The sequence below is a fragment of the Eptesicus fuscus genome, chromosome 12, assembly GCF_027574615.1.
Source record: "Eptesicus fuscus isolate TK198812 chromosome 12, DD_ASM_mEF_20220401, whole genome shotgun sequence".
NCBI classification, from domain to species: Eukaryota; Metazoa; Chordata; class Mammalia; order Chiroptera; family Vespertilionidae; genus Eptesicus; species Eptesicus fuscus.
In genome coordinates, this window is record NC_072484.1 from 31,426,493 (window position 1) to 31,449,246 (window position 22,754).

The 22,754-nt window shown below is 53.4% G+C and overlaps 1 protein-coding gene across 1 annotated transcript; it reads left to right on the forward strand.

The window, feature by feature from the left end:
* The first annotated feature begins 4,757 nt into the window (after positions 1 to 4,757).
* On the forward strand, positions 4,758 to 17,534 carry SCRT2 (scratch family transcriptional repressor 2). The gene is made up of 2 exons (XM_008141246.3): positions 4,758 to 4,890; positions 16,744 to 17,534. Exons 1-2 carry the CDS (start codon positions 4,758 to 4,760, stop codon positions 17,532 to 17,534), a joined length of 924 nt encoding a protein of 307 aa, XP_008139468.1.
* Positions 17,535 to 22,754: the final 5,220 nt, after the last annotated feature.

Here is a 22,754-nt window from a genome sequence, read left to right on the forward strand (position 1 = left end):
TTCTGGACAGCAGCTCAGGGACCATCTTGTCCCATGCCCATTTGACAGATGAGAAAGCTGGAGCCGGAAGAGAAGCAGAAGGAGGAGAGCCAGGGCTGGAATCTGGCTCCTGACTCCCAGGGCAGTGCTCCTTCCTAACACCACAGAGTGAAGCCTGCAGATACGATGCTGCATGCCCTTTTGACAGATATGCAGAGGCTCAGGGCAGCTCTGCCAGCCACCTGGGGTCACACAGCACTGAGAGTCACACCCAGACACTAGTGACTACCCTCCTTCTTGATGGGCAGGGCAGGGTTGAAATCTGGAAGACATGGGAGCAAACTAGGTAGGGTGAGGAGGGCCGAGCCTACAGCCCCCACCAGCTAGGCCCATTATGCCAAGCCCTGGGCTCCTGGGAAGACAGGTAGCAGGGCCCTCCTCAGCTCCTCCAAACAGTGACTGTGAGGCCTTGAGACAGTCATTTCACCCCAAGCTACTGAATGGGCCAATAATAGAGCCTTCTCCCAAGAGGCCATGGTGGGGCTTGGATGAGAGAAGATATGGAAATAAAAATAGTCAACAATTATCAAGTCAACTTCCCGTGTGCCAGGCACTGCTCTAAGCATTTCCTAGGTACATTGTCATTTAATCATCACCACAATGGTGTGAGACAGGCCTTATAAATACCTCCATTTTCCAGATCAGGAAATGCACGCACAGAGAATCACGGGGAAATGGTAGAGCATGGATTTGAACTGAATACAAGCTGACTCCAAACCCCTCTGTCTAAAGCCCCTGGCAAAGCCGCTTCTGTGAAGGGTAAGTGTTCAGCACAGTACTATGCGCGTGCAGCTGCTCAGTAATGTTGCTGTTGATAGAATAGTAATTATTGTTGTCCTTGGGGAAATTTGCCACCAGCAGTGCTATCTTCCCCAAAATCAAGAGAATGAACACCCTGATATGTTTTATGGAACTTTATCATTTCTTCTCTTAAGAAGTAAAAAAACTTTATCATTTCTTCTCTTAAGAAGTAAGGGAGTAGATAGCAAGTGATCAAGATAAAAGCTTGGTGAATCGAAACATTTTATGGTCTTTTTGGAAAGCGCAAAAAGAAGGGGTAAATAAATACCTATAGTCCTACCGCCCTCCTTTCACTTTTCTGTGGATGTTTATTTTTACTTTGGTTCTTAGTTACAAACATGCTGTGAGAGATTTCTGGATTCTGCCACCTCCACTTACCATGAGCTTTCCCCCCGTACGATAATGTTTAATGGCTGGAGAATATCCTATCCAGCCAAGTCTTCTTCACAACCCTCTCCCATTTTCTTTAACTTGGGGACTTTATCTGATGTGACTTAGAGAAATACGTTCCTAACAGTGGACTTTCTTTTCTTTTTTAAATATTTTTATTGATTTCAAAGAGGAAGGGAGAGGGAGAGAGAGAGAGAGAAACATCAGTGATGTGAGAGAATCATTGATCGGCTGCCTCCTGCACGCCCCACACTGGGGATCGAGCCCACATCCCGGGCATGTGCCCTGATCGGAAACTGAACCGTGACCTCCTGGTTCATGGGTTGACACTCATCCATTGAACCACGCCGGCCGGGCATAACAGTGGACTTTCTGAAACCAGTAAACTGGTGTTGGAGAAGGCTTGGGAACGGAACACCCTTCTCAATGTCCTAGTGATGAAACCCTGCTGGCCATTGTGTATTTCACCAATGCTTAAGCATAGGTATTTCTGAACCTCACCTGTGGGCTGAAGACTTCTTCTTATCTACTAAAGATGCCCACACCATCTTCCACAAGTCCTGATGAGGGAGAGTCCTGTCCCAGCTCTGTCCCGAAGTCACCATGGACCCACAGTGTCTTGTGAAACTCTCTGGGCTCTGTTTTACCAACTCTTTGTAGGAGCTTGGAATGACAGAACCATCAGGCAGGTGAGCTCATGGGCACCCACTTCCCTTATCTACCCCACTGGACTAGGCACCCCTAGAGGACAGAGACCCCAGAACCCAAACTCCAAAATATGAATAACTATCAACAACTTTCTCTATGGCCCAAGCTCACTCCTGCCTCAGAGCCTTTGAATTCATCAAGCCTCTGCCTGGAGCACTCTCTCCTCGGCTCCTCCCAGGGCTGGCTCCATCTCATCACTCAAGTCTGGGCTCAGATGTCACCTCTTCCAGGAGTCCCTGATCACCCTGTCCAAAGGTACCATCACCTTCCATTACCAACCCCGCTTTATATTCCTCACAGCACTAAACAATTATTTGAAAGAATATTGTGGACTTCAGTGTTTCCCTGTTCAGTGTCCTTCCACTGTCCCTTGAATGTCATCTCCAAGACAGCAGGGACAAGGACTGGCTAGGTCACCACTTATTCCACAGAACCCCACAAAACATGTGATAAATGGATCCTGAGTGCTCCAGGCACAACTGTATACATAGAACCCACATGTATTGGGCACCTACTATATGCCAGGCACCATGCTAACCAACTTTTTATAATGCTCCCAAACAACCCCTGAGATAGCAACAATTATTACTAACATTTTATAAATGGGGAAACCGAGGCACAGATCAGTTGAATAATTTGCCCAAGGTCCCATGGCTAGTATGTAGAGGCTAAACAGTGTGATGAGCCAAACATGGGGCCGAGTCCCTGTCCTCACGAAGCCCAGGGGCTAATGGGTAAGCTGGCCTAGCCCACAATGTGGGATTCCTGGAGGAAGTGATGCCTCAGCTAAGTCCTGAGGACAAGTAGGGGTGTGCTAGGGTGAAGTGGAGGGAAGGACAATCTGAACAGAATGGAGGCCAAGAGACAAACGAGAGAGGAGCAAACCGGAGGGACTAGAAGGAGGCTTGTGTGGCTGGAGTAGGGAATATGGGGTGTGCCCTGAGTCAGAGGGTGTGGTCACCTCAACCCACACTGACTGAAGTTGAAAAAGTCCCAGAGGACGAAATAGGAGGCAAGATGACTGGGAAGATGGGCAGGGTGCCCCAGATCACAAGGGGCCTTGGCAAGGTCGGGGACTAAAGTTTTATTCTGAGGTTTCTAAGCCACAGCTCAAAGACTGTGTGAGGCCCTAACTCAGTGATGCCCAAAGACCACAGGCATCAGGTGTCTCCAGACATTTCTGCTGACTCACTGTGGGACCTTGGGCATCTCCAGGCCCTCTGGGGTCTGAGTTTCCCAACTGGTATTGGATGACCCAGTCCCTGCTCCCTCAGCCTGGCATCCCATAAACAGAATACTGTTGACTAATGAGATCTTGGCATTCCTAGAGTTTGATTTGGGGGCTCTTGTGCACTGGCCATCCCATACTGTTGTGGCCAGCCCACCGCTATGGCACTTTGCCAAGCAGCTTCTGGGCTGGGGGCTGAGTTCTCCGATCCCTCGGTCCTGTCAAGATATGGGAGCTCCCCCAGGTTTTGGCTGGATAGGCGGGGGGTGAGGGGGGGGTCTGCTCAGATCCTCCCAGAGACAAAGGAGCTGACCTGCAAAGAGTTCCAGCGGGAGCCCCGCTCCCCCTCCCTTCCCCCCTCTCCCTTCCCAGTCCACGTGTCTCTATTGTCTGTTCCCCGCTTCAGGGAAAGACACAGCCTCGGATGTGTCAAAACCACCACCACCATCACCCCCCCCACCCCCGGCAGCAGGGAAATTAATTACTGGACGATTTTCACTTCCTCTTGCAGCGCCTGCCCGCCTGAGCTAGGCACCGGAACAGGACCGGCTGAGCAGGGCAGGCATCGCATGGAGGACTTGCTCCCCCCAGCAGTCTGGGAGAAGAAAGTTGAACCCCAAACCCCATAAGGGGCTTCAATGGGAAGCTGAGCTGGGGTAGTTAAAGCTGAGTGTCCACATTGGCCACTTCAGAACTGGGGGCGAAGGAGAGGACTGGAGGCAGGAGGGTCCCCGCTGGCGAGCTCACACTCTTTTCTTTGCACCCCTTCCCTGTGTCCCCATGTGTGTGAACTCCGCCTGCTCGGAACTGCTCTCCCTTCTCTCCCCTCAGCTTCTCCCTCTATCTTGCACTTTTCTTTTCCTTTCTTTGCATCGCTGGGGGGCTTTCTTTTTGTGTGTCTGGATCTCTCTTTGCCTCCTATGGGCGTGTGAGCGTACGTTGCTACTTCTCTCTGTCTTTCCTCTGCTTTTCTTGTGTCTTTTTGTTCTTCTCTTGGTCTCTCTGTTTCTATTTCTACCTCTTTCAGTGTGTGTGTGTGTCTCTTTCTCTGCATGTCTCTTTCCGTCTTTCTCCGTGAATCTCCTCTCTCTTCTCCCCACTCCATACACACTTCTTTCTCTGTCTCTACCTCCGCGCCTTCCTCGCCCTCACTTACTCCCCTCCTGCCTGCCCACTGCTCCCTGCGCCTGGCCTGCCCCCACCACCGCCGGTTCAGGGGAACGTGTGCGGAGCGATTGTCCTGGGGGACATTTGATGGATTAGAGCGCTGAACAGTTCCATTGCTAGGGGACCACCTGATCTCCTCCAGCTTGCGTCCCATATAAAGCCGGCAGCCGGAGTGCTGAGCACAGCTCCAGCAGTCGCCTGTCTCCGCGCCACCGCCGCCAAGCCCGAGCGGGAGCCCGAGCCGAGCCGAGCCGAGCCGGGGCCGCCGCCACTGGGGCCGGCTCCGCGCTGCCGCCGGCCCGCCCGCCCGCTGGGAGCTGTCCAGTGCTGAAACCCTGCGCAGACAGCCAATCGCGCCCGGCTGGCCGCCTCCCCCACCCGGCCACCACGCAAGTGCCCCCGCCGAGCCCCCGCCGGCCGCACCATGCCGCGTTCCTTCCTGGTGAAGAAGATCAAAGGGGACGGCTTCCAGTGCAGCGGGGCGCCGGCCCCCACTTACCACCCCCTGGAGACCGCCTACGTGCTGCCCGGAGCCCGGGGGCCGCCCGGGGACAACGGTGAGTGGGACCCGGCGGGGTGGGGGGGGGGGGGGCCGGTAGAGAGGAGGGGGTTCGGGCTCTCCCCAACTCGGGCTACAAGGAGGGTTGCGCGCGGAGGGGAACCCCGGGAAGAGACTTCCCGTGCGGTGTGCGCCTCTGGGGCTCCCAAAGGACCGGGGCGGGTGGGGCAGGAGCTCGGTCGGTACAAAGGGAAAGTCGCGGGGTCGGCCCATCCCCAAGGCACGCGCCAGACCGGACTTTGAAAGTTGTGGCCCTAGAAGGGGCGAGAGTGAGGGGTGGTGAGAGGAAGGAAAGAAAGGGACGCCCGTGAAGGGCTAATGCTGGGGAGCTAATGCACAAGGCAGTCTGAGGTCCCCCTCTCCCTGGCTGAGGGAAGGAAACTGGCTGCCTGAGTGTGGTCCCCTCCGGGAAGGTAAGCCAACCCGGACCTCCAGTCTCTGGGGTGATGGGGTTGGCTCCCGGGGGATAGCTGGGGGCGACCTCCTTCCCTTTAAACCTGCTCCCCCTGGCGATGCCAGACAAGTGTTCTCAGGCCCCCTCTCTCAGCAACTCTTTTGTTACCCTCAGCCACATGCCTGCCAACGGGCAGGGCCTGTCCTGGGGACTGCGAAAAAGAGGGGATTTCTAGGAGGGGTTCCCCCAAAGTGGCTCCTGTGCCCCTAGGCAGCACTCCCTCCCCACTCCAGCTCCTCACCCTCCTCCAGAGGCAGCCCTGCTGCTCCTTGTAAGGCCCCCACCCCCAACGCAGTCCATCTCTTCTCGGAGCAAGTTCCTGCAGGGACAAGGGTTTGGGGGACAAGGGAGGTCATTCAGGCCCAGAAGAGGGTGATCTCTGAAGGGTGTGGGGAAGAACCAGAGACTGCTTCTGTGGCCCCTATCCCCAATCAAGGGGATCACCAAACCGGTCTCCACTGATGGCTCCCACCAGGGCAGGTGTCTGAAGAAGAGGCAATCAGAAATCTGACATCACATGTGGCATGAGCTTTGGGGTGTGCGTGTGTGTGTGAGTGAGAGTGAGTGAGAGAGAGAGAGAGAAGAGAGAGAGAGAGAGAGAGAGAGAGAGAGAGAGAGAAGAAAGGGCTGAGGATAAGGGGGAAGCTGGTCCGGCAAAGGCAGGAGCCCAGGAGGGTGGGAGCTCCTGCTTTGGGGATTTCCAAGCACTTCACCCACATTCCATCACTATGCCAAGCCAGGTAGCAAGAGGGCGCTGGGCAGAGGGCTCTGTGACCTCATCAAGGTCAAAGAAATTAGGGAGTGCTCAGGAATATAGCGACAGTCCCTCAGCCCCTGGCCTCACCCAGACTGCCAAGAGAACCAACCCCCTTTCTTGTTGCCCACATACTCCTTATTCTACTGTCTTCTTTTCTTGACCCCAGGGCCTCTTGGGGTCCAGGACAGAAGCCAGAGATGTGGCTAGGCTTGGCTGAGTGCTGGCAGGACAGAGGGTGGACCTGGGGCCATGCCAGGGCTAGGGAGTGTGTGTGCGGGGAGCTGGGTAGAAACTGAAATGCCTGCAAGACTGCAATGTGGATCCCACGGGGGGGGGGGGGGGGAGCTGACAAAAGCCTTGGGCTCCCACGGGAGGCGCCCTTGGTTCTGTCTCCAGGCCAGTTGAGGAAACCCAAAGAAGCCCAGAGAATTTCTCATGCATAGCCAAAACTGCAGGTTGTTCCTCAGGAGGGAGGCAGGAGTGCCTTGCCTTGAATTCAGTCCTAAAGAGCTTACAATGAGCCCCTGAGTGAATGGTGGAGAGCAGGGTCAGGGCAAAGCCACCAGCAGAGGTGTTCCTGTGGAGGTTCTAGAACCACCTCTATCTTTGGCCCTTTCCCCAAAGGGCTCCAGACCAGCTCCCTGGCCTGCAGGGGATCCCAAAACTGTCCTGATAGCCTGATACCTGGCCTGGAACTCTGGGAGGCCTGAGCTCTAGTTCTCTGACTTGCTGTGTGACCTTGGGCAAGTGCCTTCCCTTCTCTGGTCCTCCATCTCCCCAGCAGCAAAAGAGTTTAGATAGCATGAACTAAGTATCCTTCCAACTTTGACAAGCTCAGCTTCTATGAAGGTCAAGGGTGGGAGGTGCCTGGGTGAGGGTCTAACAGAATGCAGGGGGGTGGGCATTGTCAGGGATCCTGTAGGGCCCTATTTACCATCTGATGCCTGGCTGAGGGTGGCAGAGTTTTTGAGACCCGGCATGGCATTTTTCTTGGCTTCAGTCTTTGCAGCCTGCCCCATGGTGAAGACAGGCACCCTGGCCTGGCTGCCTTGGCAGTATCTGTATAGACAGTTGGTGCCAGAGACCAGGGGGTGACCCTTCAAGCTGGTACAGCCAAGGAAACACAGGGTCTGCCTTATCCTGTTTTTAGGGGCCTCTTCCATCCCTGGGGTGTGGCCAGATGAGGCAGTCAGGGTTCTCTCACTCCACAGTTGGGAGGGGTGCTGGGGGTCCTTGGAGAGCCTGCCAGCTCCTAGTGGTCCGTTGTCTCAGCTCTGCCGGAAATAACCTTGCTGAGCGTTTGAGGGAAGTGTGAAAAATTGCTGAGCTGACGTTTTTCTCTCCCAGCGTGTGTAAGTGTGCTGGGTAAACAAGGAGAAAGAGAGGAGGGGGGGAGGTGAGGAGACTGAAGGAGGAAAGGGGGGAGGGAAAAGAAGGGGGGAGAGGGAGGGAGGGAGGGAGGGAGGAAGGGGAGGGCCTGGGGCTGGAGATAGTTCCAGTTATAAGAAAGATCCTCTTACAAGCCATTCTTACAGCAAGGGCTGCAGGGTCAGGAGGAGGCTGGTGGGAGGGAGAAAGGGGGGAGGGGGCAGTTAGGAGGGGGGCTGTGAATGTGGAAGTCAAGGGAACCAAAGCTCCTAATTGATGAAGATGCAAGACCCCAAATGAAAAAGGTGTACCCCCAGCGCCAGGAATGCCTGGGAGTGCTGGAGAATTCCTGGAGGAGACACACACACACACACACACACACACACACACACACACACGCAGCAATGCTCTTTTTTTGCCTTCCTGCTCCCTTCTTTTTCCGCTTCCATGGGCTAGGCAGAGGGTGCAGCAGGTGTCTGGTCTCCAGGCTCCCCCCAAACCACAGAACCCATAAATAGGGGTGAGGCAGCCTCCAAATGAGGAAAGCTCCAGGTCCCTCTGCAGAGCTCCCCGAAGAAGGAAGACGAGTTCTCATTTCACCACCCTCTCCAATATAATGCCTCTTCCTCCTGCTCCTCTTGCTCCTCCACTGTTTTCTGCCTCTCCCCTGGGTGATTCTGAGCAGATTCATTCTGTGGGTGATGCCAACTCACATCCTCCTAACCCTCTCAGTACCTGTCCCTCCATCGCCATCAAGCGCACTCCTTCACAGGCCCCGGCTCCTCTCCTGGGGGATGCTGGGGAGTCTCGCCATCCCAGAAGAGACTGCTGCCTACCCTTCTGCACAGCAGCGGTCTCTGTGGACCCCAAATGAATGTCTACCTTCCTTGGGCCCTAACTCTGCACTCCAGCTGGGCCCCAGGTCCCCCTTCCTCTGCACCCTGTCCTGGTCCTGCCCGCCCCCCGCCCCCCGCTCCACACGCACTCCTTCAGAGTGCATCCGACCCAGGCAGATGAGGGATCAATGCCAATCCAATAACACAGCTGTCTGCCCTCCACAGCTACATTAAGCCTCCCCTGCTAGCAGGCCGAGGAAGCACTCCTACTTCGCCCATGGGCTTATCTAGTTGACCACATTACACCAGTGCCCACTTCCTCTCACTCCCTCTGATGGCGCCGGGGAGTCGCTCCAGGCAAGGCCTGGGAGCCCGGCTGAAAGGCCCCAACATGTACACCCTACACCTCAGAAAGTTCACCTGGGGAGCAGGGATACAAAAGAACTGCCCCAATATTTTGGCAGAGGGAGCCCAGAAAAGGTTGGGGAGGTACCCAATGACCCATCTGGGTGTTTTTAACCATGACTTTCCCAGGCATCTTGGTCTTGGTCCAGGTCCAAGATCCAGTCCAATGTCCAAGTCCAGATCTGAGGTCCAGGTCCAATGTCCATATTCAACCTTAGGTCTAGGACTAGGCCCGAGGTCTGGATCCAAGGTCAGTGTCTGAGGTTATAGGTCCAGTCCAAGATTCAGAACAAATCCATGTCCAAGTTCAAGTTTCGATGTCCAGGATCAGGTCCAGATCAATGTTCAGGGTCCAGAATCAAAATACAGGTCCAATTTTTAGCCCAAGGTCCTGTCCAGAACCATTCTCAAGGTTAGCTAGGTTCCAGTCTTAGACCCATCATTAGCTTTTCCTGTGGCTTTGGACTAATCTTCCTTACCCCAGCCTCAGTTTCCCTCGCATGAAACCAAGCAGTTGAATTTGATTTCTCTGAGCTCTGACTTTCTGAGGACCCAGAAATCTGGTTTTCCTAAGAATTAGTCTGTGGGAGTGTAGAATAATAGGGCCCACGTGGGATAAGAAATCTGGGGCTCAGGGTTCCCCCTAAAGCCTACGGTCAACAAGGGGTACATGAGGGGCCCAAGCTGAAGCTCCACTCTTTGAACAGTCTGTTTGTGGTTCCTGAGGGAGGGCAGGATAGCACATCAAGTCCCTATGTCAGCACAGCAATTTATACAGGGTGTCCCCCCAAAAATGTATACACACTTTAACAGCTGATAGTTCAATTTTGAAAACGAAATGCATTTTAATAAACACTGCCTTTATAATTATTCAAAGTGTGTGTATACATTTTTGGGACACCCTATCTATCCCAAAGACTCTCCACGCACACACATACACAGTGGACAAAAGACAATGAGCACACGAGACTATTACCTCTGACCTACAGAGGCAAACCAAGGGCTAGGAGGGCCCATGACTTGCCCAAGGTCACAAGGGCATCAATGGTGGACCCTGTCACACCTCCCTGATGGATGCTTCATCCACATTCTAGGGGCCCCACAGCCTGAAGGCCTCTGGGGGGCCTGGTGAGACCCTGCTGAGAGAGAGGACGCCCCCAGAACTCCTGGCCTCCTTCCCAGCTGTGGTCCCTCCTGGAGTGTCCACTGCCAGCCTTTGGGCAGGAAGGGAGGTTGGAATGGGCTCTCTGATTACACCCTTCTGGGCAGAGAGAGGGTACGGCAGGAAGCAGGAGTCCTGGAGAGAGAGCACACAGTGTGCAAGACACCTGCTCTCCAGACGGAGGCCCAGAAATGGCCTGTCGGAGGTTCCCTGAAGGAGCAGGAGGCTGCTCCACCAACCAGCACTGGGCAATTCAAGACCCTCAGCCACCCACTTCTATCTCCAGACACCTTGAAAAATCTTTCCTATTGATTCCTACAGAGCTGTGGACCTCCCTGTGGGCCACAGGAACTGGGTCACAGTAAGGAAAAAACAGAATGGGGGGGATTTCGGGAGGTGGAGTTGGTGGGAAGGGGCCCTGGAATCCTCTAGAAACTCCCTGGGTCTGGGTCAGGGGTCAAGGGTCATGAGCACCAGGCCCTACAGCCCTGGTCACGGTGGGCCAGACCTCACTCTGCCTCTGCTCATCTGGACTCAGAGACCCCTCCCCAATGGGCAGGTGTACCCGCTGCCAGGCCCTTGGAAGACATGGGTGTTATATCTGGTCTAGTGCCCAGGGAACTGCTAACAAAGATGCTATAATAAGGGGAAGGGGAGGTACCAGCCCTTTGCCCAGCTCTGTGAGCAGACAGGAGAAACTATTTTTATCCCGCTTTGCTGCTGACAGACCTGGCTTTCTGCTCAGCTGGCTGGAGCTGATTCTCGAGGCCCGAGGCCCTGGCACAGCAAGAAGCAGCTCTAAATATACCCAGGCAGCAGCCCCTCCAGCCCCCACCACCAAGCAGGGCTGGGCTCTCCTCAGGAAAGTGGGCCACCTGGGAAGCTGGCCCACCACCTAGCCCTCTCTTTTTCTGCCCATCCCCAGACAGGCAAGTAGGCCTGGAAACTCCCTGTAAAAAGTTTGGGACCCTGGGAATCTGGGAGAGACTGGGAAAAGGAGCTCTAGACTGGGAGGCAGGAGGCCAGCTTCACTCTGACTTGAACTTGCTTTGTGATCTGAGATGGGCCAAGGCCCCTCTCTGGGCCTGTTTCTGCAGAACCAGGACACCAGAAGAAGTGACCATCATGCTCCTAAGACACAAGCTAATTAAAGCACTGAATAGGGTACCTTATACACAGTAAGTGCTCAACAGTATGAGTCATTACTTTTATTAATTATTTACAAAAACTTACAAGGGGCTACCGCATTTTCTAGAACAATGGCTTCTCCTACCCCCATCACCCCATCATCCCATCAGCCACAGGCCAACTGGTGGGTATTATTTTAAGGATCCACCCCTTCTCCCTAATGATTGAAAATCTTTCCTCCCCCAGCAGGTATCCATGCCCACTCAGGTGTTTTGGAAAAGCCACAGACTTTGAAGGGTTTCAACCCTAACACCTCCTCCAGTAACCTTGGACAAATCCTCTCCCCTCTCTGGGCTTATTAGTGCAGTGCCCACGGGGAGAGCTCAGTGGGAGCCGGAATAGCAGTCCTAGCCGTACTATTCAGAGATTCCTCCACCCGCAGCTGGATGAGACAGTGTCTGCAGAGAATTTATTAATTCTCATAAAATACCATTCCCACCACTCCTTTGGGTGCAGGATGTTTAAAAATGGATTCTGGACCTCCAATCTGAACTATCAAGACGCTTAGGCAGGGAAAACCAGAAATCATTCTCAGGTGACAGGTACAAGACATCTCCACATCGCCAAAGTGTTTCTGAGCCTTCCCGCCACCCCACATGGCAGGGGTGTCTCTAGTTGGAATCCCTCAAATGGGGGACTCTGAGCCCAGAGAGGCTGCGTGACATGCTCAAGGTCACAGATCTAGGGTCTGAGTACGAGGGCCAGGATGAACGCCAGGTCTCTTCTCCCTGGGTCCCTAGGCCCCCTGCCTCTATAAGGACCCAAACAAGAGAGCCCTGTCTCTCCCTTTCAACTGAGAAACAGCCAGCTCAGCCTTCTATAGTCACCCGTGGGACAGAGGAAGGCACCCCAAACCTTGCTGGGTTCCATGAACAGAGTTAGAGCATGGCTTAGAGTTCCTAAAGAATTCTCCAGGGTTGAGGCCCAGACGGGTGAGGTGCTTTGCCCAAGGCCACACAACATGTGCCCTGGGCATGTTACTTAACTACCTTGTGCCTGAGACACCCATGTGTGTCTCCTACTCTCTGGCAGATCAGAAGACTGTCACCAGGAAATTAAGGGATAATAATAATGAGAATAACAATAACAATTTGAGAAGTTATTGTGTGCCAGGATTGTACTAGGGGCTTTATATGCATTAATTCACTCAATCCTATTATGAGCTTCCTTATACAGATGTGACGCAAAAAGGTTAAATAACTTGCCAGAGATCACATAGTTAGGGAGAGGTCTGGATCTGAGAAGAATGAGATAGAGTTGATGGGGGTGAGGGACAGGACAGTGGGCATCACTGACAGATCTATTCAGCACGATGCAGAAGATGTCTTTAGAGCATCCCAACCTTCATCCTTACAGATCAAATTCAGAGAGGTTAAACAACCTGGCCAAGGTCACAAAGCAAACCTCCTCTTAATATCCCCACCCTACCCTCACAGCCCATGCTAAACTCCACAGCTGCTGGGTGTCAGGTCTGGTCCCACAAATTCCTATCCCAAGGGCAATTCCACATCTGTCTTTAGGCAAATGAGCAACCTTTGTTGGAGGTACCCCTACCCTATATAATAAAAGGCTAATATGCAAATCGACCGCACAGCAGAACGACCAGTCGCTATGACATGCACTGACGACCAGGGGGCAGACGCTCAATGCAGGAGCTGCTCCTGGTGGCCAGTGCGCTCCCACAGGGGGAGCGCTGCTCAGCCAGAAGCCGGGCTCACGGCTGGTGAGCGCAGTGGCGGTGTTGGGAGCCTCTACTGCCTCCGTGGCAGTGCTAAGGATGTCCGACTGACAGCTTAGGCCCGCTCCTGTGGGGAGCGGGCCTAAGCCATCAGTCAGTCGGACATCCCCTGAGGGCTCCCAGACTGTGAGAAGGGGCAGGTGGGGCTGAGAGACCCCCCCAGTGCATGAATTTTGTGCACCAGGCCTCTAGTCTTACCTAATAATAGACAAACATGTAAATTGACCGTACCTCCGCTACGCCCAAGCCACGCCCACCAGCCAATCAGGGCGAGTATGCAAATTAACCCAACCAAGATGATGGTTAATTTGCATATCAAGACAGCGTAGAAAGAAGCCAAGCGCTGCAGAAGGGAGTGAAGCTGTGGAGAAGCAAGCAGGCCAGGTGGGGAGAAGGGAGGCAAGCACGTGGGGCCGGCAGAGGAGGGAGGCAAGCAGGCGGGGCGGGGATAGCACAGCAGGAAGCCCTATTGCAGGAATCTTCCTGCAATGGGCTACTAGTTTCTATATAAAGAGCCTCCATGAGACAGGAGTAAGATGCTGCAGTGCTGCAGGCTGCCACCAGATGGCAATGCCTACAGAGAGCCCAGCTTGGGTGAAAACTACTACCCATCAGAAGTTTTCTCATCAGAACTTGAAGTAGAAATCACACATTATGGATGAGGAAACAGAGAGGAGCAGCAAGATATATCCATGCAGATGCCAAGAAAACTGCAGCACAGAAACATCTCTGGGGAACTGTTATTATTATTTAACAATAATGGCCAACATGTACTGTGGCTTTACAATGTGCCAGGCACTGGGTTGGAATCCTAACTCTAAGTTACTAGCTGTGTGACCCTGGGAATGTTGCTTAACTACCTTATGCCTCAGTTTCCTCATCTGTAAGATGGCAGCAACCTTAGAGTCATGAGGGTAGAATGCATTCATGTGTGTAAGGCCCTTAAAATAGTGTCTGACACATAAGTACTCTAGGAGTATTGATTATTATTTGCTTTTCATTTATTGTTTACTCATGGACTGCATGAATTAGATGCTTTTATTACCATCGTTTTACAGCTAGGAAAACTGAGGCACAGAGAGGTCAAGGAGTTTGTCCAAAATCACACAGCTGTGAATAGTAATGCTGAAACTCAATCCAGGCAGTCTGGCAATAAAGCGTACACTTAACCAATATGCCCTCCTCCCTTCATAAGAAAACATGCAAAGCACTGGTCACATGGTCAGCAACTCCCTCCAAATAGTTTGTATTCTATCCCCATATCCAGAGAAAGGACCTAAGGCACAGAAAGATGCATGACTTACTCAAGGTAACCCAGCTAGAATCTATGTAGGGAATCAAGTCATCCCAAAACCAGGCAGATAGAACAGCCTGCTGGGCTGGCCTAGCAAACCCTCATCACCCGTTCCACAAATACTGAGTGCCCACTAGCTTTGGTCCTACTTATAGGAAGTGAACAATCCAGCCACAGCCCCTTCCTCGGGGACCTCCCAAGGTAAGGAAAACTGGGGAGCATGCAGTGAATTCTATTCCTTGCTCCACCCCTTAAGCAAATACCATCACCACTCTGCACCTCAGTTTCCTTATCTGTAATACAAGATTTTTTGTGATGATTCAATTAGGTGGGTGATGGAAATGAAGCACTTAGCCCAGAGCCTGGCATACAGTAAGTGCTTAATACGTATAAACAATTATTATTACCATCAATAAGTACAATGGGAAAAATACTAAAGGAGAAGACGGGGATTTAGGAGTGCCCAACAGATATTTAACTCAGTCTGAAACAATATTCCCTGAACATCTGGGGGCTTGAATACTGGGCCTGATTCCTGGAGTAGGAGAATCTCCAGATTGAAGGCATAAAAGACGGGGGGAATAGGATGCTGAGAGGCTATGCAAACCTCCCCCAATTAAAAAAACTGCTACCACCACAGCCCTGTCTGCATCTGACCACAGAGCCCCTCCCTACCGAGTCCTCCACCCCCACAACCCCAATCACATCTGTGTGCAGAGGGTCCTGTGCAAGCAGTTGAAGGGAAAGAGGAAATCGTAAGGACGCATTCTCTCTTCAGGGCTGGCAGACCGTCAGCACAGATTTCACTCTGTGACCATCCTAAACGCCAGATGAGAGGTAAAGGGAGCTAAACTCCATTGTTCTCTGGAATCAAAGGACAGTGGAAACGTTTGATAATTTAGTACTAGATGATAAGTTTGAACACGTCTGCCAAAAACTCTCCTGGGCCAAAACCGGTTTGGCTCAGTGGATAGAGCGTCAGCCTGCGGACTCAAGGGTCCCAGGTTCGATTCCGGTCAAGGGCATGTACCTTGGTTGCGGGCACATCCCCAGTAGGGGGTGTGCAAGAGGCAGCTGATCGATGTTTCTAACTCTCTATCCTCTCTCTTCCTCTCTGTAAAAAATCAATAAAATATATTAAAAAAAAAAAAAAAAAAAAACTCTCCTGGGAGCCCAAGCCCCAGGGTCCTTGGGGAGAGGGCTGAGACCATGTAGGCCCTGTGAGACAGAGACAAACTGGGGTGGCCCATGCCTTTGGGAAACCCCTGTGGAATCCTCTGGGAGAGCCCCAGCCTGCACACTCACCAATCCCTCAAACCCACATGCACAGGATTTCTGGTACAACTCTAGAGAGGTGGGAGGAGGAGGCGGAGCTGAATTCTCACAGAGGGACATCAGATGGCCTCTAGTATAGCAAAGTAGACTCTAGGCAGGGGTCCTCAAACTTTTTAAACAGGGGGCCAGTTCACTGTCCCTCAGACCGTTGGAGGGCCAGACTATAGTTTAAAATAAAACTATGAACAAATTCCTATGCACACTGCACATGTCTTATTTTGAAGTAAACAAACAAAATGGCAAAAACACCCGCATGTGGCCCGCGGGCCATAGTTTGAGGACGCCTGCTCTAGAGAAAGTGTAAGGAAGTCCCCTCCCTAGAGCACTTATTACAGACCATGCACTTGACCCCTTACATCCTCCAGCAACCCTGAGGTGGGGGTGGGGGGTTTAAGAGTATTGTGACTCCTTCACACAACATCTATGTATTACACACCTCTTTTGAGCCAGGCACAGTCTGGGCACACAGATCCAGCCCTGGGAAGCTCATACATAGTCTGGTGGGGAAGGCAGACAAATAATCATCAGTGAAATCACTTTTTCAACCAAGTAAAATGCATACTTACTAGTATAATAGCTAACATTTATATAGCAATTACTGTGTGCTCCCTTCCTCTCCATTTCCTTCCACGTAAAATGGGGATTTTTAAGAGTTTCTACTTGGTAGGGTGTGTGACGATTAAATGGTTGACATGGGTAAAGCATCAAGGCAGAACCTGGCACACAGTAAGAGCTTAACACCTGTTTCCAGTCATCATTTTATTCAGTACTTCCAAACCCTGGAAGGAGTATCCAATTATAAGCTCCATTTTGTAGATGAGGAAACCGGCTCTGAGAAGGTATAGGACTGGAATGGCAAAATAATGTCAGAAGAGAGAAAGCATAAACTTTAGTTAATCAGACTGCCAACGTCTGAATCTTGGCTCTATCATTCCCTAGTGGTGAGCTTAGACTCTGTGCCTCAGTTTCTCTATCTGTAAAGTGGGTGTAATAAAAATAAGACCTTCACTGTGTGGCTGTAAGCACTTAAGCAGCTAGTGAAAACAAAGCCGGTAGAACTGTGGGGGCTCTGTGCTCCATGAGGGTGGGGTGGGGATTATTTTGACTGGGGCCTACACACAAAAGGATTCTGAACCGATGCCGCCTGGCACCAAGAGCAAAGACACCTGACAGAGACCACTGTCTTACCAGCCGCCTTCATCGTTCCGGAGAAGTCAAGGGACGCGGAGCTGGAGAGCCTGGGCAGTGACTTGCCCCAAGGGAGAAGCCCTCTTCAGCGCCTCACCTCCTCCCGCTACCTTCTCGCCCCTCCAGGTTACGCCCCGCACTGCCTCCCCCCCACCAGCTATGATGTGGACCAGAAGCCGGGCCTGGAGCTGGCACCTGTGGAGCCTCCGTACCCGCCGGCGGCGCCGGAAGAGTACAGCGACCCCGAGAGCCCGCAGTCCAGCCTGTCGGCGCGCTACTTCCGCGGGGAGGCGGCCGTGACCGACAGCTACTCCATGGACGCCTTCTTCATCTCGGATGGGCGCTCGAGGCGGCGGCGGGGCGGGGCCGGCGGGGACGCGGGGGGCCTGGGGGACACCGCGAGCTCCGGGGGGCGCGCGGGACGCGCAGGGGCGCCGGCGGGCGGCGGGCACCGGCACGCGTGCGCCGAGTGCGGCAAGACGTACGCCACGTCCTCGAACCTGAGCCGCCACAAGCAGACGCACCGCAGCCTGGACAGCCAGCAGGCGCGCAAGTGCCCGACGTGCGGCAAGGCGTACGTGTCCATGCCCGCGCTGGCCATGCACGTGCTCACGCACAACCTGCGCCACAAGTGCGGGGTGTGCGGGAAGGCCTTCTCGCGGCCCTGGCTGCTGCAGGGCCACATGCGCTCGCACACGGGCGAGAAGCCGTTCGGCTGCGCGCACTGCGGCAAGGCCTTCGCCGACCGCTCCAACCTGCGCGCGCACATGCAGACGCACTCGGCCTTCAAGCACTACCGCTGCCGCCAGTGCGACAAGAGCTTCGCGCTCAAGTCCTACCTCCACAAGCACTGCGAGGCCGCCTGCGTCAAGGGAGCCGAGCCGCCCCCGCCGCCCCCCGCCGGCCCCGCCTGCTGAGCTCCCGCCTCATTCCCACGCCCGGAACTCGCTCTCCACGCGCCCCGGGACCCCCACCTGCGCCCTCTCCAACCCCCAGCTGCGTTTCCCTACCCACGACTCTTGTGGGAACCTCCCCTGCTCCCCCCGCCCCATCACCTCCCAGCCCGGAACTTCTCTTTCTAGCCCCAAACCCATAACTGACTCCCGGCATTGTTTCCCCAACTCATCCTGGCCCACATAGTCCTTTCTGGCTTCCAAGACTCGGACCTTGACCCCCTGTCCATGCCCTCAAGGCTCCCAACTCAGGCACCAGGTCCGCGCCTCTCCCGGGCCCCAGAGCCGGAATTTTCTCTCACCCAGACCCTGCACCTTTCCTCTTCTGACGTTCAGATCTTTCCTCTCATTGCTCAGCAAAGTCCCTGTGACTATTCCTCTACTGGAAGCCCTAATCTACTAGTAAGAACCAAACCTACCCTTGACTCACCCCTGCCGCCTGCCTGCGGCTTCCCTTCCACACTCCCGACGCGATGCGATGCGGGCCCTGCAGCCTCCAGACCCCATTCAAACCCCAGGCCATTCCTCTGGCCTCTTTGCTGAGTTTCCTTGTATCCGTCCTGATCCCCTCCAGACTCTGGCCTTAGGCCAGCCATTCACACACTACCACCACCCATCCACCCTCTTGGGCTTCTCACCCCCCCCCCCCCCCCACTACTGTCTCCAGACCCCCTCATCCCTCTAGCATCTCTCACCCCTCTGAATTCTCCAGACCTGGGGCAGACTTGAGGGGCGGTTCAGGCCCCACCCCCTCAAGTAGTCCCTCTCTTACCCCAGGACAGCCCCTCCCTGAGCTTCCAAACTCAAGCTGCCCTCTCCCCAGATTCTCTGAGCACTTTCCCCATCCCTAGGATGGCAGGTACCCCTCCTCATTTGTTGGGGGGAGGTCTGGGGCACCTCACAAATGCCCTTCCCCCTGTCCGGCTGGGCCTCTCCAGTTATTTATTTGTGTATTTATTTATTTATCTATTTATTGTTCTATTTAATCTCTTGTCCTCACGCAGGGACGGTCTGGCTTCCCCAGCTGGACTGGGCGGTCAGGGAGCCAGGCAGGGAGAGGACAGCAAAGGCCATAGAGGGCTGTCCCCCCACACCCTCACCCCATCTTGGGGAGTGAGGGAACAGCCCCACCCTCATCAGAGCCTGAACTCGCTGGGGAAGGGGACACAAAAACGGGGGGATTATCGCCTGCTGACCCTCACTGGGGGGTGGGGGGGGGGGAGGTGTCAGAGGAGGTCCAGTCATGGGGCAGGTCCCCACCTTCCTGAGCCTTCCGCTCCCACTCCAGGAGACTGGAGAGAGGAGCCTCCTCATTTGTTTCCTATTTACTCCTCTTCTCGAGGGACCCCAGGTTCCAGGGACCGACTGAGCCCCGGACCCCGCTGGGGCCTCGGTCTGCTTCGCTCCCCGGGAGGAGCGCTCCCTCCCAGCCACATCTATGCAACTCTCCCGGGCAGAGGGGCCAGGGCTGCCATTGCCCCGTTGGCCGCCGCTACCTCCCCCGCCGCTCTTCGGCTCGGCTCGCCCGGGCGAGGATCGAAGCACACACCTCCACGCTCACGGGCCGGCCCTCTCTGCTTCTAAGCACACACTCTGCCCCGTCGCTAGGCGCCACCTCGGGGACAGCCGTCCTGGAGCCTCCACCCCTCCGCCTCTCCCCCTAGCCACAAGGCGGGGACCCTGGAGCAGGGGCACTTCTCTGTGGCTTCTCCCCTCCCGGCCCACCCGGGAAGGGAGGCGGCAGGGATGGGGGAGGGAGAGGGTTCACAGAAGCAATTACGGAGGGTGCTGACCCTGTAAATAGGAACTTCCGACAGCAATAATTTTCCATGCATGCTAAGCCTTTTGGCCATATTTTGTATGAGCGCTTGGCGCTCCCCCCTCTCTCCTCCTCCTCCCATTCCTTCCTCACCTCCAGCAGTATTACTTGTAACGCAATTCAGGGATATTAAAGGGACTTTGGCCACTCTCCAGCGCCTCTAGACCTTGTGATGGAGGGATACAGGGTGGGGAGCGCTCCTGAGAGGAAACCGGGTTTTCCCCACTCCATTTCCTTCCCTGTAGCCTGACCAGCCAGTGGCTGCCACCAGGGGTCGCACACATCCAGGGGTCCCTTGACATCCTCAGTCCTAAATATTCCTTAGGTTCTGGGGTCACAAACTCAGAAGGGTTCAAGAACCACATGAATAACATCTATATTAATAAAGAGTAATATGCTAATTAGACTGGGAGACTTCTGGAGACCTTCCAGACATCCTTCCTGACAAAGCCGGAGGCTTGGCCGGCCTGTAAACCACCCCCAACCCCCAAACAGCCCTCAGCCCCTCACCCAGGCTGGCCACACCCCCTAGCAGGGGACCCGCCCCCCCAAGGATGTGTGGCCAGCCTGAAAACGGCCTTCAGCCCCTTGCCCAGACTGGCCCCACCCCCCAAGGGGACGCCCACCCTGATCCAGGACCCCCTTCAGGGCAGACCATCTGACCCCCACCCATGCACCAGGCCTCTATCTATACTAATAAAAGGGTAATATGCTAATTAGACCAGGAGACCTTCCGGACATCTTTCTGGACAAAGCCATGGTGGTGGGGCCGAGGCAGAGGTGGTTAAGGGCAATCAGGCTGGCAGGGGAGGGCAGTTGGAGGCAAGCAGGCTGGCAGGCAGAGTGGTTAGGGGCGATCAGGCAGGCAGGCAGGTAAGTGGTTAGGAGCCAGCAGTCCTGGATTACGAGAGGGATGTCCCAGATTGGAGAGGGTGCAGGCCAGGGACACCCTCCCACCCCCGTGCATGAATTTCATGCACCAGGCTACTAGTAAGTGAATAAAGCAGGTTGCCTTAATACATTGTGGAATGGCGAAGCCTGTGACTAACAGGAAAGAATGTGTCTCGGCTTAAAGAACTGCAATTCAAATTACACCTCCAAGACAAACTATGAGCCGGACTTGTCCCTAGACAGCCAGCTTACAACCCCTGCATTCTTCCCCACCACACGCTTTACTGCTCTGGTCAGGTTTCTGGCCAGCCCGACTGATCACACAAGCAGCAAGTGCATGCGTGCAAACAAGGTTCAAAAGTGTCCAAACACAGTGAACTGCCCCCAGAGCTCATGAGCTACCTGTCATTAAAGGTGTTCGGGAAGATATTGGACAACCAACCCATCTTCTGTGCTGTCCTGGTGACCCTTCAAAACACACATCTGTCCTTGCCTTACTGAACACTTCACCGGGACCTCCAACACCTTGTCACTTAATCCCAACCCTCAACACAGACTCCTTGAGAGGGGGGGGCCTGTGTGCTTTGAGGGCTGGATGCCAGGCAAGGGAGTGGGGGCTGAAGGCTGGAACCCCATCTCTCTTGGGGCTGCCTTTCAGGTTTCCTCCTGTTGTAGGCAGCGCACTCAATTTTAGCCCCTCATCCTGTCTGCCTTTAGACCCTAGTGCCTGTCCACCTTGCCCTTCACACACCTCTGGACAGGCAACCGCGTCCTGCGCTGCGTGCTAGGTGTCTCCAGCAATGCCAGCGGTGTGGGAACCCCCCCCCACACACACAGTCTCCAATGGGATTTTGAGGGGCCCAGGCACTGTTGCCTTCCTTAGCCAACCACACACAGTCCTCTGTGGCTACTACACACGGCTCCTGATTGGCTGTTGCATCAGCTACATCTGCTTTAGGCTCAGAGAGAAGAATCCACGCTAGATCAGCCTATTAGAAACATCTAATTCCTCTGTTAAATCCCTTTGAAGTGGGAAGTATTTAACGCAGGGAATTGGCTGCTGACAAAATGGTTGAAGGCCCTCAGCTGGACCCCCGAACATCACCATAGAACTAGCCCAGCAACAACGCTGCTGCCTCTTTCACAACCACACTGGGCCAGTCAGGAGGCTGCCCCACTGAGCTCAAGAACACAGCGCAGTGGGTGTGACCCAGGGATCAAGAGGTCTCTGCCACTGCCCCTGTAACTGACTGTCCCCCGTCTCCTACTGCCCTGGTGGCTCCCCCCTGGGACACTGTTAAGAGGAAAACTCGGCACCTCCACAACCACCCTGCCCGTAGTAACAGACAAGGCAATAAGAAAATGGTCCCTGCCCCCTCCTGCCATCCAAACCCCACAAAAGCCCACCTAACTGGCAGAACCTAACTCCCTGTCAGTACCCTTGCTGCAAGGAAGTCTGAGAAATATAGTTTTTAACTCTCCAACACAATTCACCCAGACAAGGGAGGATCTCCTTATATAGCAGCCAAAATCAATGAAGCTAAAGATTTACTTTAGATTTATTTAGAAGGTCAAGCTAAAAAATGAAGTAAATGTATGATGAATTTTAAGTTCTTGCTAGTTATAATAAAATGTCCCAAAGCTACACATTTTAAAAATGACTTAGCACAAACTAAGTCAAAGTCTTGGTATATGTTTCTTGTTTAAATGATGAGGATTTAAAATCAAATTATAGACTATTTTTAGATTAATGCTCAATTATGGGTACATACCATTGAAATAGAAATATTATTCATTACTCATTTAGTAAATAATTTGGTACTTACGTCAAGGCAAAGTGAACATGAAAGTCACTGCTCTCAAGGAACCCCAATATTTTGACACCCATAAACTAGTAATTAAAATACAATGTGATACATATTATGATGGAATTAGTACAGATTGTTATAGCAGACTTATCTCACTGGGAGGAAACACTGTCAAGGGACAGAGAGCTGGCTCAGCTGCTTAGAACTGTGAATTTAAAAGTGAGTTTAGCCACAACTTTGACCTAAAAAAATGGATGATGCTAGGTATCATATCATTGACAGAATTCAGATTTCATACATTAAAAACTTGATTTTAAAAAAGGTGGGAAGTTGCTTCAAGACTCCCAAGGAGATGCTCAGCAGTCACTGAAGCTGCAGAAGAAAATGACAAACTTTCTGCCTAAAGTAAATACAGGAACTTATGGGTTTGTAGAGGGGACAAAGAGGAAATGGAGAAGAAAATAGAAAGAATGGTACCAAGCAACATGGCAGGACCTTGTAAGCCAAGCTGTAGAAATGGACTTGAGCAATTTGGGGGTAGGAGAATGTGAAATTTTAATGTTCCTTTTGTGGCACAGAAATCCTTTGGTCTCCCCAGAAAAGTCTTTTACACACTCAAATGCTTGAGGTACTAGATTCTTTGTCAAAAATGAAAGAGAAGCCCTG